Source organism: Vombatus ursinus, unplaced genomic scaffold, assembly GCF_900497805.2.
Source record: "Vombatus ursinus unplaced genomic scaffold, bare-nosed wombat genome assembly UNPS02014817.1, whole genome shotgun sequence".
NCBI lineage: Eukaryota > Metazoa > Chordata > Mammalia > Diprotodontia > Vombatidae > Vombatus > Vombatus ursinus.
The window spans coordinates 11,679,901-11,692,558 of NW_020954595.1; the positions used below are offsets into that span (position 1 = coordinate 11,679,901).

A 12,658-nucleotide genomic window follows, 5' to 3' on the forward strand; every position below is an offset into this window, starting at 1 on the left:
CTGCCCAAATGGGATAAATAGAGGATCATTAACAGGGAAGACACTGTAATTAAGAGGGATTGGAAAAGGTTTCCTGTCCAAGATGAGATTTTAGTTGGAACTTAGAAGGCACCAGGGAGGTCAGTAGTAGGAGTGGAGGAGGGAGAGCCTGTCCATTCATAGGGGACAGACCGTGCCTGGAGCTGAGCGATGGAGGGTCTTGTTTGTGGCACAGCTGGGAGGCCAGTCACTGGACTGAAGACTTTTGAGGAATGAGTTGTAAGGAGACTGGAAAGGTAGGAGAAAGCCAGGTCGTGCAGGGCTTTGAGGGCCAATCAGAGTGTTTTGTATTCGATCCTGGAGGTGACAGGAAGCTACTGGAGTTTACTGGAGAGGGGGTGACCTGGTCTGCCCTGAGCTTTAGGAAGATCTCTTTGGTGGCCGAATGGAGGGCGGACCGGAGTGGGTGAAGACTGGAGGCAGGCAGGAACCCCCCTCCCCCCAGTTAGACTATTGGAATGGTTCAGTTGTGAAGCGAGGAGGACTTGCACCAGGGTGGGGGCAGTGTTAGAGGAAGAAGGGGGTGTGTTCTGGAGGTCCTGCAGAGGTGAAATCAACAGGCCTTGGCACCATGTTGGAGTGGGAGGTGAGAGACAGTGGGAGCTTGGCAGCCTGGGAGAATGGTGTTGCCCCCCACAGCAGCAGGGAAGGTAGGAAATAGGGGAAGTTAAATGAAAAGATGAGCTAGTTCAGTTTTGGACAACTTAAGATGTCTAGTGGACATCCAGTTTGAGATACCTTCAACTGAAAGTGGTTGAAGAGGTGAGATTGGAGGTCAGCAGAGAGATGAGCAACGGATGAGGAGACTTGAGAATCCTCAGCATAGGGATGGTAATTAAATCCGTGGGAACTGATGAGCTCCCCAAGTGAAGTAGGATAGAGGGAGAAGAGAAGAGGGCCCAGGACAGAACCCTGTGGGACAGCCACCATTAGTGGGTGTGAGCTAGATGAAGATCTAGCAAAAGAGACAGGATTAGTCAAGTAGGTAAGAGGAAAACCAGGAGAGGGAGAGGGAGAGGGAGAGGAGAGAAGGGTGTCCTGAAAACCTTTAAAGAAGAGAGTGTCAAGGAGGAGAGAGTGACCCACTGTGTCCACAGCAAGAAGGTTCAAGTAAGGACTGAGAAAAGCCATTGGACTTGGCAATTCAGAGGGTATTAGTAAATAACAGCCCTTATGATTGTGAAGTGGAAGTGATGACTAGATTTAGGGATTAGATCTAGTAGACAGAGTGCCTGAAGAACTACGGACAGAGGTTCGTGATGTTGTTCAGGAGGCAGCAACAAAAAACATCCCAAAGAAACAGAAGAGCAAGAAAGCAAAATGGCGTCTGATGAAGCTTTACAAATAACTGAGGAAAGATGGAAAGTAAAAAATAAAGCAGAAAGGGAAAGATAGACCGAACTGAATGTAGAATTCCAGAGAATAACAAGGAGAGATAAGAGGGTTTTCTTAGATGAGCAGTGCAGAGAAATAGAAGAAAACAGTAGAATGGGAAAGACAGATCTCTTCAAGAAAATTAGAGACATCAAGGTAACGGTTCATGCAGAAATGGACAAGGTAAAAGAAAAAAATTGTAGGGGCTTAACAGAAGCAGAAGAGATTAAGAAGAGGTGGCAAGAATGCACAGAACTGTACAAGAAAGATCTTAACATGGCGTGGTTACTGATCTCGAGCCAGACATCCTGGAGAATGAAGTCAAACAGGCCTCAGGAAGCGCTGCTAACAATGAGGGCAGTGGAGATGATGGAATTCCAGCTGGGCTATTTAGAATCCTAAAAGATGATGCAGTTAAAGTGCTGTACTCAATAGGCCAGCAAATCTGGAAAACTCAACAGTGATTACTGGATTGGAAAAGATCCGTTTATGTCCCAATCCTAAAGAAGGGCAATGCCAAAGAATATTCCAATTATGGAACAATTACACTCATTTCACACGCCAGCAAGGTTATGCTAAAGATTCTGCAAGCTCAGCTTTAGCAATATGTGAACTGAGAACTACTGGAAGAGCAGGCTGCTTTCCAAAGAGGCAGAGGAACTAGAGACCAAATTGCCAACATTCGCTGGACTGTGGAGAAAGTTCCAGAAGAAGAAAAAACAAAACATCTGCTTCACTGACTACACTTTAAAGCCTTTGACTGTGCAGATCACAACAAAATGTGGCAAGTCCTCAAGGAGATGGGAGGACCAGGCCCCCTTGTCTCCGAGGAGCCTGTGTGTGGGGCGATGAGCAGCAGTTAGAACTGAACGGGGAACAGCCGATTGGTTTGAGATTGGAACAGGAGCGTGAGAAGGCTGTATGCGGTCATCTGATTTGTTTAACTTGTATGCGGAGCACTTCATACAAAATGCCGGGCTGGAGGAATCAAAAGCAGGAATTAAGGTTGCTGGGAGAAATATCAACAACCTCGGACATTCAGACCATGCGGCTGTGATGGCAGAAAGTGAAGAGGACTTAAGAAACCTCCTGATGAGGGTGAAAGAGGAGAGTAAAAGCTGGCCTGAGGCTCAACATTAAAACAAAACAAAACAAAACTAAGATCCCATCACTCCCTGCAGATAGAGGGAGAAGAAATGGAAGCAATGTCAGGTTTCCTATTCTCGGGCTCAAAGATCACCGCAGACAGAGACTGTAGCCACGAAATGAGAAGATGCTTGCTCCTCGGAAGGAAAGCCGTGGAAATCCGGACAGCAGACCGAGAGGCAGAGACGTCGTCTTGCTGACAAAGGTCCATTTAGTCAGAGCTAGGGTTTTTCGGTAGCAATGTACGGCTGTGAAAGCTGGACTGGAAGGAAAGCTGAGCGCTGCAGAATCGTGTGTTTGAGCTGTGCTAGTGAGAGTCTCAGGGAGATCAAATCAGTGGATACTTAAAGAAATTAATTCCAGCTCTTTACTGGAAGGTCAGATACTGAACCTGAAGCTTAAATACACTGGCCACATAATGGGAAGATAGGACTCATTGGAAAGGACCCTGATGCTGGGGAAGATTGAAGGTGAAAGGAGAAGGGGACGGCAGAGGATGTGATGGACAGACAGTGTCATGGAAGCAACGGGCATGAACTTGGACAGACTTTGGGAGATGGTGGAGGGTAGAAGGGCCTGGCGCGCTGTGGTCCGTGGAGTCACAAAGACTCAGACACGACTGAGTAACAAGTAACTGGAGAGAGTGGTTTTGATGAGGTTGGAAGCCAGATTGTGAGCAGTTAAGAAGAGAGTGAGGGGAGAGAAAGTGGAGGCCCCTGTTGTAGGCGCCTTTTCCAGGAGTTTGGGTACAAAGGGCGGAAGAGGAGAAACAGGAGGATGGTGGGGAGGGAAGGATCACGTGAGGGTTTTTGTTTTTTTTTGGTTTTTTTGAGGATGGGGAGACAAGGGCATGTTTGTAGGTGGTAGAGAAGGAGGGACTGAAAATAAGTGAGTGGGGATGAGAGAAGGGGCCGGATGGAGGGGGATCTCTAATGCAAGGAGAGAGTTAGACTTGGTCCGGAGGAAGGCCTCTGTGTCCTGTGAGACAGGGGGTGCAGGAGGAGGTTGAGGACAAGAGGGAGCTCATGGGGAATGCCCTCAATTTTCTCCATGAAATAGGAGGCTGGGTCTCAGCTGAGAGACAGGCAGGAGGTCAGAGGAGGGATGAGAAGGTGTGAAAAAAATTTTTAAAAAAAGGCAGGTGTGGAGGGTGGGAGAGCAGGATGGCTGGGCAGCAGTGAAGGCCTCCTGAAGGCTGCATCACATAAAGGTGTGGTGGACCCTTTCAGAATGGCGGTGGGATTTTCTCCACCTTTGTTCAGGAGTGTGTGTGTGTGTGTGTGTGTGTGTGTGTGTTGCAGAAGCAAAGGTGCAAACGGTGGGAGTGAGCCAAGGCTGGGGCTTGGCTGAGTGTAGCCCGTGAAGTGAGAAGGAGGCACTGATTGCAGAGAAGAGGACCAGGGGCTGGAGGGCGGTTAGAGCAGAGGAGATGGCTGGGGAGAGAATTGAGGGGTCAAGGAGCGGCAGGTCACAGTGTGGATGAAGAGTAGGGATATGTGAGGGGAGAAAGGCGAGGCAGAAAGCCAGTGAATTACGGTCAGATCAGGGGGCTTCGGAATTCTGCGCCGTGGACGTGGTCCCTGTGTGGGTGATGACGGGAGGGCGGCCGTGTCCACTTTGTGACCGAGGTGGGGGGGGGATTTTAGGTGGAGGAGCTGGGTGGTTTGGGTGTTTGAGGGGGAATCAGTGTGGAAGTCCCCGAGGCCGAGTGTAGGAGCTGGTGAGGACAGAGCGACTGTTGGGCTCAAACGAGGTAATAATCACAAAGCGCGCTCTCAGTGCTAGTTATGACGCGTATTGGCCGTCTTCTTAGCGCCTCTTCCCGCTGCGGTCTGCCCCTGACCACGGAGTTGTGCTCCTCACGCCCTTGGGCAGAGTCCCAGGCCCTGCAGAACGCCTTCCTCTGGCCCCGCCCTCTTCCCCCTCGGCTCCCGCGGGGGCTCCAACATGAAGGGGAGGCAGTCACGCGACTCACTGCGTGTTCTGTTTCAGTGACATCCCAGAGACGGTGCCTTTGTCTGCGGTCAACAGGCAGTGCTCGTCGGGGCTGCAGGCCGTGATGAACATCGCAGGTGAGCCGAGGCAGGGCCTCCCGCTGCACTGGGGCCCAGGTTCAAGGCATGACTTGAGTCTCAGCCTTGGTTTTTCTTCTATAAATGGGGTAATCCTCCCTTCCCAGCCTCCTAGGCTTGCTCTTTGGGAATGCGTGAGCCAGGCTTTGGGGACCTTAAAGCCCGGTCCTTCCTGTTCTTTCCGTCTCTTCCTGCCTGGTCAGCTGCCGCTGCTGCCCCCGCGGGTGACTGAAGCTCACACCCTGGTGTTTGGGGCCTCCATGGATCCTGTGAGCTCAAGGAATAGTCCATGGAGGGCTTTTATGGCAATGAAGCCACAGAGAGTCTCCAGCCACCCCAGCACTGGGCGCCGTGGCCTGTGGCCAGTGCGGGGCCCCTCCGTGACGAATGCTCATGAGCCGCTTTCATTGCAGGTGGAATCAGCCAGGGCTCTTATGACATTGGCATGGCCTGTGGGTAAGCATCTTTCTTTGCCGAGCTTCTGGGCACGTTTTCACACGTCTCCAGGCCAAGCCCCTTCCAACAGACCAGTGTGGGGTCTCTTGGGACGAGGGCCCCCAAGTCCGGGGACCCAGGAAGTGTCCCCTTGCATGGAAGCCACTGCGGTGTGTTATTGCTGGGATGAGCAGCTCCCTACTTGTTCTTGCCAGAATGTTCCCCTCCGAGGGCACACCCAGGCCCCTCTTGGCACGCTGCCTCCTGCTTTTGCCCCCAGGCCTGGGACTGGAGGGAGGGGAGGAGCTTACTGAGTGATCGCTGGTTGATTGACAGGGGGTGGCTCCCACAGGCTGGTTGGAGGGCGCCAGCCTGCTTTGCCTCAGCCCAGGGCCCCCCACCTCCCCTCTGGGGCCGCTAGAGAGCAGAGGGTCTCCGGGGATGGCGGTCTTTGCTCTGGTTTTCCTCGTCTTGTCGACTGTGTTTCTGGCTCCCACGTCGGCCCTCAGAGGCAGTTCTATTTCTCCCCATCTCTTGTCTGTGCTGTGGGAAGACTGAGGGCAGCTGGCTGGCTGTCGCCCCTTCCCCACCTCAGGTCCCAGGGCCCATCTTTCCTGCCCTCCCGTGTTGGGGACAGCCAAGATGCTTCCCTTCCTCCTGGGGAAGGAGCTGGGACTAGCCTTCCCGGCCTGGCCCAGGCCTGAGGTGGGCGTGGAGGCAGACATGGCCACCGATCCCTGGGAGGGCTGTACTTGTAAAAGTCGTTCAGTTAGCCAGCCAGCGGAGGCCTCTCCGCAGCCACAGCAGTCCCATTTTATAGGTGAACAGACTGAGGCTTTGGAACTCTGAAGTGGTTTTTCCAGCGTCACAGAGCTAGGAGGGGCTGGAGCAGAACTGCTCTCTGACCTCATCCTAAGGCAGGCTTTTCCACATCCTGTGTACTCCCTGCTCTGCAGCGGTCACTGCGGCCCTTAGTGTGGCCACCCTCCTCCTTCCCAGAGTGGCTGGGGGAGAGCACGCGTAGAAACCAGGACGCCTCCTGCTGCCTCATTTCTGGCCAGAGGGCCTGGGTTCTAGGCGACCACTCGGGAGCCCTCTGACCTTAGCCTGGTCACTTCCTATCCTGTGACACCTAACATTCTCTGATGGCCTGATAGCCATGCCCTCCTCATTTGGGGTCATCTCGAACCCACCACCATGAGGCTGCTGGTCCAGGCCACAGGGTGTGTGGTCAGTGGGTCAGTGAGAACCAGGACTGGCTCCCACTCCAGCCCAGGCATGTGCTCCGGTAGGGGCTGCCCTTCTCCCCTCCCCCCTCCCCTCTTCCCCTCCCCCTCCTCTCCTCCCCATTTTCCACCCTCCTGCCCCTGCCCCTCCCCCTCCCCTCCTCCCCACCCAGGCCGGCCCCTCATTAGAATCCATGCCTTGCTCGTGTGGTCAGGCCCTATCCTCCCACCCTGGAGCAGCTGGGGGCGGGGGGAAGGGGGCGCTGCAGCCCCCTCCAAGGGAGCCCGGCGTTGAGGCGCTTCTCTCCTGCCCAGCGTGGAGTCTATGTCCCTGGCCGACCGGGGCAACCCTGGCAACATTACCTCCCGCCTGGTGGAGAACAGTCAAGCCAGAGACTGTCTGATCCCCATGGGGTGAGTGCTCCAGCCCCGGCCTGCCCTGGGGGGTCGGGGGTGGGGGAGGGGTGGGGGACGGGGACCCCACTGAGCCCCTGCCTGCGCCCTTCCAGCGAGCACATGGAGGGCAGCAGGCCGTCCAGGGTCACCGGGCACACTCTCTGTCCACTTGCTGCTGCTGGCCAGGTTTCAGGGAGGGCTGGAGGGCTGCTTCCTGCTCGTTTGAGTATTCTGAGCTCGGTGCCCATGATAAGGCGCCACGCTGATCCTCAGTTTCCTCATATGTAAGTCCCTGCGCCCAGCTCCCCCTTCCTTCTCTGTCTCGACCCTCTGCTCTTCTTGGCATCCCAGGATTACGTCGGAAAACGTGGCGGAGCGATTCGGCATCTCCCGGGAGAAGCAGGATGCCTTTGCTTTGGCTTCCCAGAAGAAGTGAGTGTGCGCCTGGTGACCTCCGGGTGTGGCGCCTCGGGATAGGGATCTGTCCTGGGCAAGGCTGGGCTCCGGGCTGTGGGCCAGGGCAGAGGTGGGGCGTGGCCTCCTCGGGGGTTAGGGCCCTCAGTCCTGCCCGCTGCACAACGGATAATCAGCTCTGGTGCCTCAATCCTGCGACGTCGGCCGTCTTCTGATCCCCACTTTACAGATGAGCACACCGAGGCAGGCTCTGCCCGGGATCCCCCAGCCTCTCCTAACCCAGTGTTTTCCCAGCATCCTTGAGGTCTTGCAGCCGGTAGGTTAGTGATGGGCATTTTACAGGATCTCAGATCTGGGAAGGCCCTCAGAGGCCACCTTAGTCCAGCCCAGACCTCCCAGCCCCTCCATGATCCAGCCACATTTTTTGGAATGATAGTCGTGCTCTGAACCACATCACCCTCTTGCTCAAGAACATGCCATGGCTCCCCCTTGCCTCTGGAACAAAATCCAAAATGCCAAGTGAGCCTTTTGCAGTCTGGCTCCAGCAGACTTTTCTAGGCTTCTTTCATATTACTTCCCTTCAGGCACCTCCTATTTCTGCCCAACCGTAATTTTCTGAACTCAGCATTTTTTTTGAGTGCTTTACACTTAATTATCTCGTTTGATTCTTTTTAATTTTATTTTTTAAAATGAATTTATTTTGATTTATCAACAATCACTTCCATAAGCTTTTGAGTTTAACATTTTTCTCCCCCTTCCTCCCCACCACCCTCCCACAATCTGATATAGGCTATGCATTTACATTCCTATTAAACTTATTTTCACATTAGTCATGTTGTAAAAAAGAATTAGAACCAATAGGAGGAACCACCAGAAAGAGGAAACAAAACAAAATGGAAGGAAAAAAGAGCAAATAGTATGCTTTGATTTGCATTCAAACTCCATAGTTCTTTCTCTGGATGTGGGTAGCATTTTCCATCACGAGGCCTTTGGAGATGTCTTGGATCCTTGCATTGCTGAGAAGGGATAAGTCTATCAAAGTTAGTCATCGAACAACATGGCTGTTATTGTATCCGATGTTCTCCTGGTTCTGCTCACTTCACTCAGCATCAGACCATACAAGTCTTTCCAGGTTTTTCTGAAGTCAGCCTGTTCATCATTTCTTATAGCACAATAGTATTCCATCACATTCATATACCACAACTTGTTCAACCATTCCCGAGTTGATGGGCATCCTCTCAATTTCCAATTCTTTGCCACCACAAAAAGAGCTGCTATAAATATTTTTGTACATGTGGGTCCTTTTCCCTTTTTTATGATCTTTTTGGGATGTAGCCTTAGAAGTGCTATTGCTGGGTCAAAGGGTATGCACATTTTTATAGCCCTTTGGGCATAGTTCCAAATTGCTCTCCAAAATAGTTGGATCATTTCACAACTCCACCAACAATGCATTAGTGTTCCAATTATCCCACATCTTCTCCAACACTTATCATTGAACTCAGCATTTCATCTACCACCTCCATACCTTTGCCCTGGCTGTGCCTCTGCCTAGAATGCTGCCTCTCCTCTTCTTAGTCTCTTGGGGTCCCTTGCTTTCTTCAGAATTTGGCTTCCACTGCCTATGAAAAATCTTTTCTGATACCCCTGGTTGTAAGCGCACTCTTCCTCTGCTAATTATCCACCCAGACTTCTCCATTGACTTGTTGGCTGCCCCGGGAGAATGGAAGCACATCGAGGACAAGGCCCTTTGGGTGTACAAACTGTCCTGAGTGCTCATGGGCTCAGGCTGCGCCTGGCCTCTCTCCTGCCTCTCTGAGGCCTCATCTGCTCTTGGCTCTCCTCGGAAGCCGCCTTCTCCCCATGAGCCTCATCCATCCGCAGTGAGATGGCTGCCCCAGGGCTCTGTGGTGTTCCGCCGGAGGCGCATCTCTCAGCTTTGCCATGACCCGGAGTTGGGAGGGATAGAATAGCACACTGAGTCCAGAGGGGTTGTGGTCCTGCTATGTGGCCCAGCACATAGTAGGCACTAAATAGAGACTTGGTTGATATCCCTTCCCCTGCCATTCTTGAGTCACAACCAGGGCCCATGTGCTGCTTGGTTGACAGGGTCGTGGCCACGGTCTCCCCTCACCTCACACTCTAACGGGCGGTGGACCTTCCTTCTGCACTTTGTCTCCAACCTCCCTTCACACGCAGCTGGAGGACGCACCACAGTCGCTTGACGGGCCGGCTCCCGTGGCCCCCTCCAAGCGCGTGGCGAGCTGTCTGGCTTTCCTCCATGGTGGCGCTTCCTCAGATCCCTCCTGGGTCTTTGTCCCTGGGTTTGTCTGTTGCCTTCGTGGGAACCGTCCATACTTTGCAGCCTGGAGTCCTAAGAACCGAGGGGGATGGAGGGCGGTGCTGGGGAAGCCCCTTGTCCCCTCCCGTTCCAGCTCAACGGAGGCGGCCTGTGTACGTGCCCTTTCTCTGCCCACGCGGCGACTCTCCTGGGCCCCACGCCCTGGCCGGCTGGCACTTGGTCTTGAGGACAGGGACAGCTCAGCCGGTCCTGGTAGCTCTCGGGGCCGGAGTGAGAGCCCCGAGGGGCCCCTGCAGCTTTCCTTGGACGATCCCCGGCTCCCCAGCTGGCTGCTCCTGCTTTCATGCCAGGGACGCTGGGGACGGGCTCTCAAAGCACTTGTTCCCTCGGTGCCAACAGGGCGGCCAGGGCCCAGAGCCAGGGGTGTTTCCAGGCTGAGATCGTGCCCGTGACCACCACCATCCAGGACAACAAGGGCAATGAAAAGTCGGTCACCGTTTCCCAGGATGAAGGCATCCGAGCCGGCACCACGCTGGAAGGGCTCGCCAAGCTGAAGCCAGCCTTCAAGAAAGATGGGTCCACCACTGCCGGTGAGGGTGCAGGGCGAAGCGGCACTGGGCAGTGCCAAGGTGACCTGTTACTCTGGCCTCTCACCAACCCTGTCTCCACCAGGTAACTCCAGCCAAGTGAGCGATGGAGCCGCTGCCATCCTGCTGGCGCGCAGGGCCAGAGCTGAGCAGCTGGGCCTCCCCATCCTCGGCATCCTGCGGGCCTACGCCGTGGTGGGGGTGCCCCCCAACATCATGGGCATCGGCCCTGCCTATGCCATCCCCGCGGCATTGCAGAAGGCAGGTGAGATGGGGGCGTTGCCCGTGGGCACCCTGTTCAAGCAGTCAGCTGGGGAGGGTGTGTGTGGGGGGCTGGAGACTGCATCAGCCGGGCCAGGGGAGCCCCCAGATGTCCTTGGCAAGTTTCTCACAGGGAGCCAGTATTTGGGGGTGGGGGGTCCAGCCCGAGCACCCCCGGGGCTGGCTGGGGGAGGGGCTGGGCATTGTCCGTGGACTTACTGATGCTGATGGCTCGTTTCCTTGGCATCGCCTGCCCCCCCTCCTGAAGGGCTAACTGTGAAGGACGTGGACATTTTTGAGATCAATGAGGCCTTTGCCAGTCAGGTGAGCGGCCCCGTCGACTCTGCTGCCTTCCCACACCCTCTCTCCACTGTCCGTGGGGCCAGAGCTCGTGTTGGGAATTTCCACTGTTTCTAAGATGATGTTGGGCACGGGGAATGGAGAGCTGGCTAGAAATCAAGACCTGGGTTCCAGTCCTCCTCTGACACCTAGCGGCTGTGGGCCTTGGGGAGGGACAGAGTTGGTGCCAACCTGCATCAGTAGAGGGCTAGTCCTCACCTGGGAGTTCCCTCACCCATGAAATCACAGGTTCAGGGAAAAAGAATGATGGGGCCTCTGCCTGCTGGTTTGGCCAGGAAGTGTGGAATCAGTACATCAGTCAGTAAGCATTTATGAAGCACTAGCTGTGTGCTGGGCTCACTGCAGAGGACACAGACTGAACGAAACTGTCCCTGGGCTCGGAGAGCTTACACTGGTTTTGGGGAAAAACATTTCTACTATTTATTGATGACCCCCCCAACCCCAGCCTGGACCATTGCCTTCCAAGGAGACGTGTCCATCACCGGGCAGCCCCACGACCCAGACAACCGCCCTGGGCACCAGCAGGAAGGCCCTCCCATCCTGGGGGGGTAAGGAGGCTGCCCTCCATGCCGGGGGAAGGATGTGGGGGCCTCAGGCCTGCCCTCCTTCTCCTCTAGGCTACTTATTGTGTGGAGAAGCTGGGGATTCCCCTGGAGAAAGTGAATCCCCTCGGGGGAGCCATCGCCTTGGGGCACCCGCTAGGATGCACAGGGGCCCGCCAGGTCATCACTCTCCTCAATGAGCTGAAGCGCCGAGGGAAGAGGTGAGACACCTCGCCTGCGTTTGGACCTCCCCTGGGCTGGGCTTGTGTGGGGGTTCCAGGGCATCCTGGAGGGAGGGGCCGCTGTCTGGGCCAGGAAGTCACTGGGCCTTTCCCAGCCCAGTCCCAAGGCAGGGACGGTCTGACCTTGCTGTCACCACTACCCAGGCCTGGCTAGGCCACCGCTAATCTCCTCTTCCTGTCCCCCCTGCAGGGCTTACGGCGTGGTGTCCATGTGCATTGGCACTGGAATGGGAGCTGCTGCTGTCTTTGAGTACCCGGGGCCCTGAGGCCTCAGCTCAGGTTGGGGGGGGAGGGAGGAGGCCTTGGGGGCACACTCGGAGCCCTGCGGAGCCACGGGCCCTGTGGGGAGGGGGGCTCAGGCCACCCTCCCATCTCCTCTCTTCCCTCCCTTCCTTCCTTGCTGGGAGCAGCTGTCGTTTCCTCGGGGGTGCACCAGCGGCCCCCTGGTTCTTGTGCCTTTTTAAAAGAAATGTTCTCTTGCATAAATAACTAAAATGATGGCTGGCACCACGGCCTGTTCACTGGCCCGTGGCTTGGTCTAGGCTTCCACCTCTGTCCCCACCAGCCAGCTGAGGCCGTCTTCTTCATGTTCTAGACTGGGCAAGGGCGGGCAGGGAAGGGGGCATCCAGGGGTTGGGGTCATGCCATCTGTGAAATCTCTTTAATCAGAACAATAAACGCTCATGACTGATCTCCAGGACTCTTCTCTAGGGGTAGGGCCCGAGGATGGCCGCTAGGCCAGGGGAAAGAGTGAGCTCTTCCCTCTCCTTTCAAGGCAGCTAGGTGGAAGCCCTGAGTGCAAATCTGGCCTGTGACCTGGGCAAGTCGCTGCACCTGATTGCCTCAGTTTCCTCATCTGTAGAATGGGGGCCATTGTAACACTGACCTTATGGGTTGTGAGAATCCCATGAGATTATCTTTGTAAAAAGGCACCTCCCTAGCACCGTGTCCTTGAGCTGGCGCCCAGCCTTCCTTGGCATTGCCCTCCCCCACCCGTCCACACCCCCACCCCTGCCCCCACAGAGGAAGAGAAGGGCAGGCCAGGCAACCTCTGCATTTATTAAGGGTGGTGCTCATTGCCACCCCTGCTCCTGCTCACAGGACCACGGCCACGCCAGGCCACCAGCATCTAGTACTTCTCATCGTAGGAGCCCTGCCCACGCATGTGCAAGATGCATGCCTCTCCCAGGATGCCGTCCACCGTCACGACTGCTTCATACTCACAGCTGTCACTGCCAGGAAAGGGGACGGCCCATCACCAGGCG

The 12,658-nt window shown here is 55.3% G+C and overlaps 2 protein-coding genes across 3 annotated transcripts in view; one reads left to right on the forward strand and one right to left on the reverse strand.

The window, feature by feature from the left end:
* Positions 1 to 12,085, forward strand: part of ACAA1 (acetyl-CoA acyltransferase 1) — a 21,668-nt gene extending 9,583 nt beyond the window's left edge. Inside the window, exons 4-12 of one of the 2 annotated variants that reach the window (XM_027835870.1) lie at positions 4,552 to 4,631; positions 5,045 to 5,087; positions 6,608 to 6,706; positions 7,040 to 7,120; positions 9,801 to 9,991; positions 10,074 to 10,253; positions 10,518 to 10,573; positions 11,227 to 11,372; positions 11,584 to 12,085. In XM_027835870.1, the coding sequence (XP_027691671.1) occupies positions 4,552 to 4,631; positions 5,045 to 5,087; positions 6,608 to 6,706; positions 7,040 to 7,120; positions 9,801 to 9,991; positions 10,074 to 10,253; positions 10,518 to 10,573; positions 11,227 to 11,372; positions 11,584 to 11,659 (952 nt within the window). In that variant the 3' untranslated portion in view covers positions 11,660 to 12,085. The remainder of the gene's footprint in view (positions 1 to 4,551; positions 4,632 to 5,044; positions 5,088 to 6,607; positions 6,707 to 7,039; positions 7,121 to 9,800; positions 9,992 to 10,073; positions 10,254 to 10,517; positions 10,574 to 11,226; positions 11,373 to 11,583) is intronic. The other variant, XM_027835871.1, reaches the window with a different exon arrangement.
* Positions 12,086 to 12,431: 346 nt separating this feature from the next.
* DLEC1 (DLEC1 cilia and flagella associated protein) overlaps positions 12,432 to 12,658 on the reverse strand; it is a 77,117-nt gene continuing 76,890 nt past the window's right edge. The window contains exon 38 of the mRNA XM_027835915.1: positions 12,432 to 12,625. Within this exon, the coding sequence (XP_027691716.1) occupies positions 12,523 to 12,625 (103 nt within the window). The 3' untranslated portion in view covers positions 12,432 to 12,522. The remainder of the gene's footprint in view (positions 12,626 to 12,658) is intronic.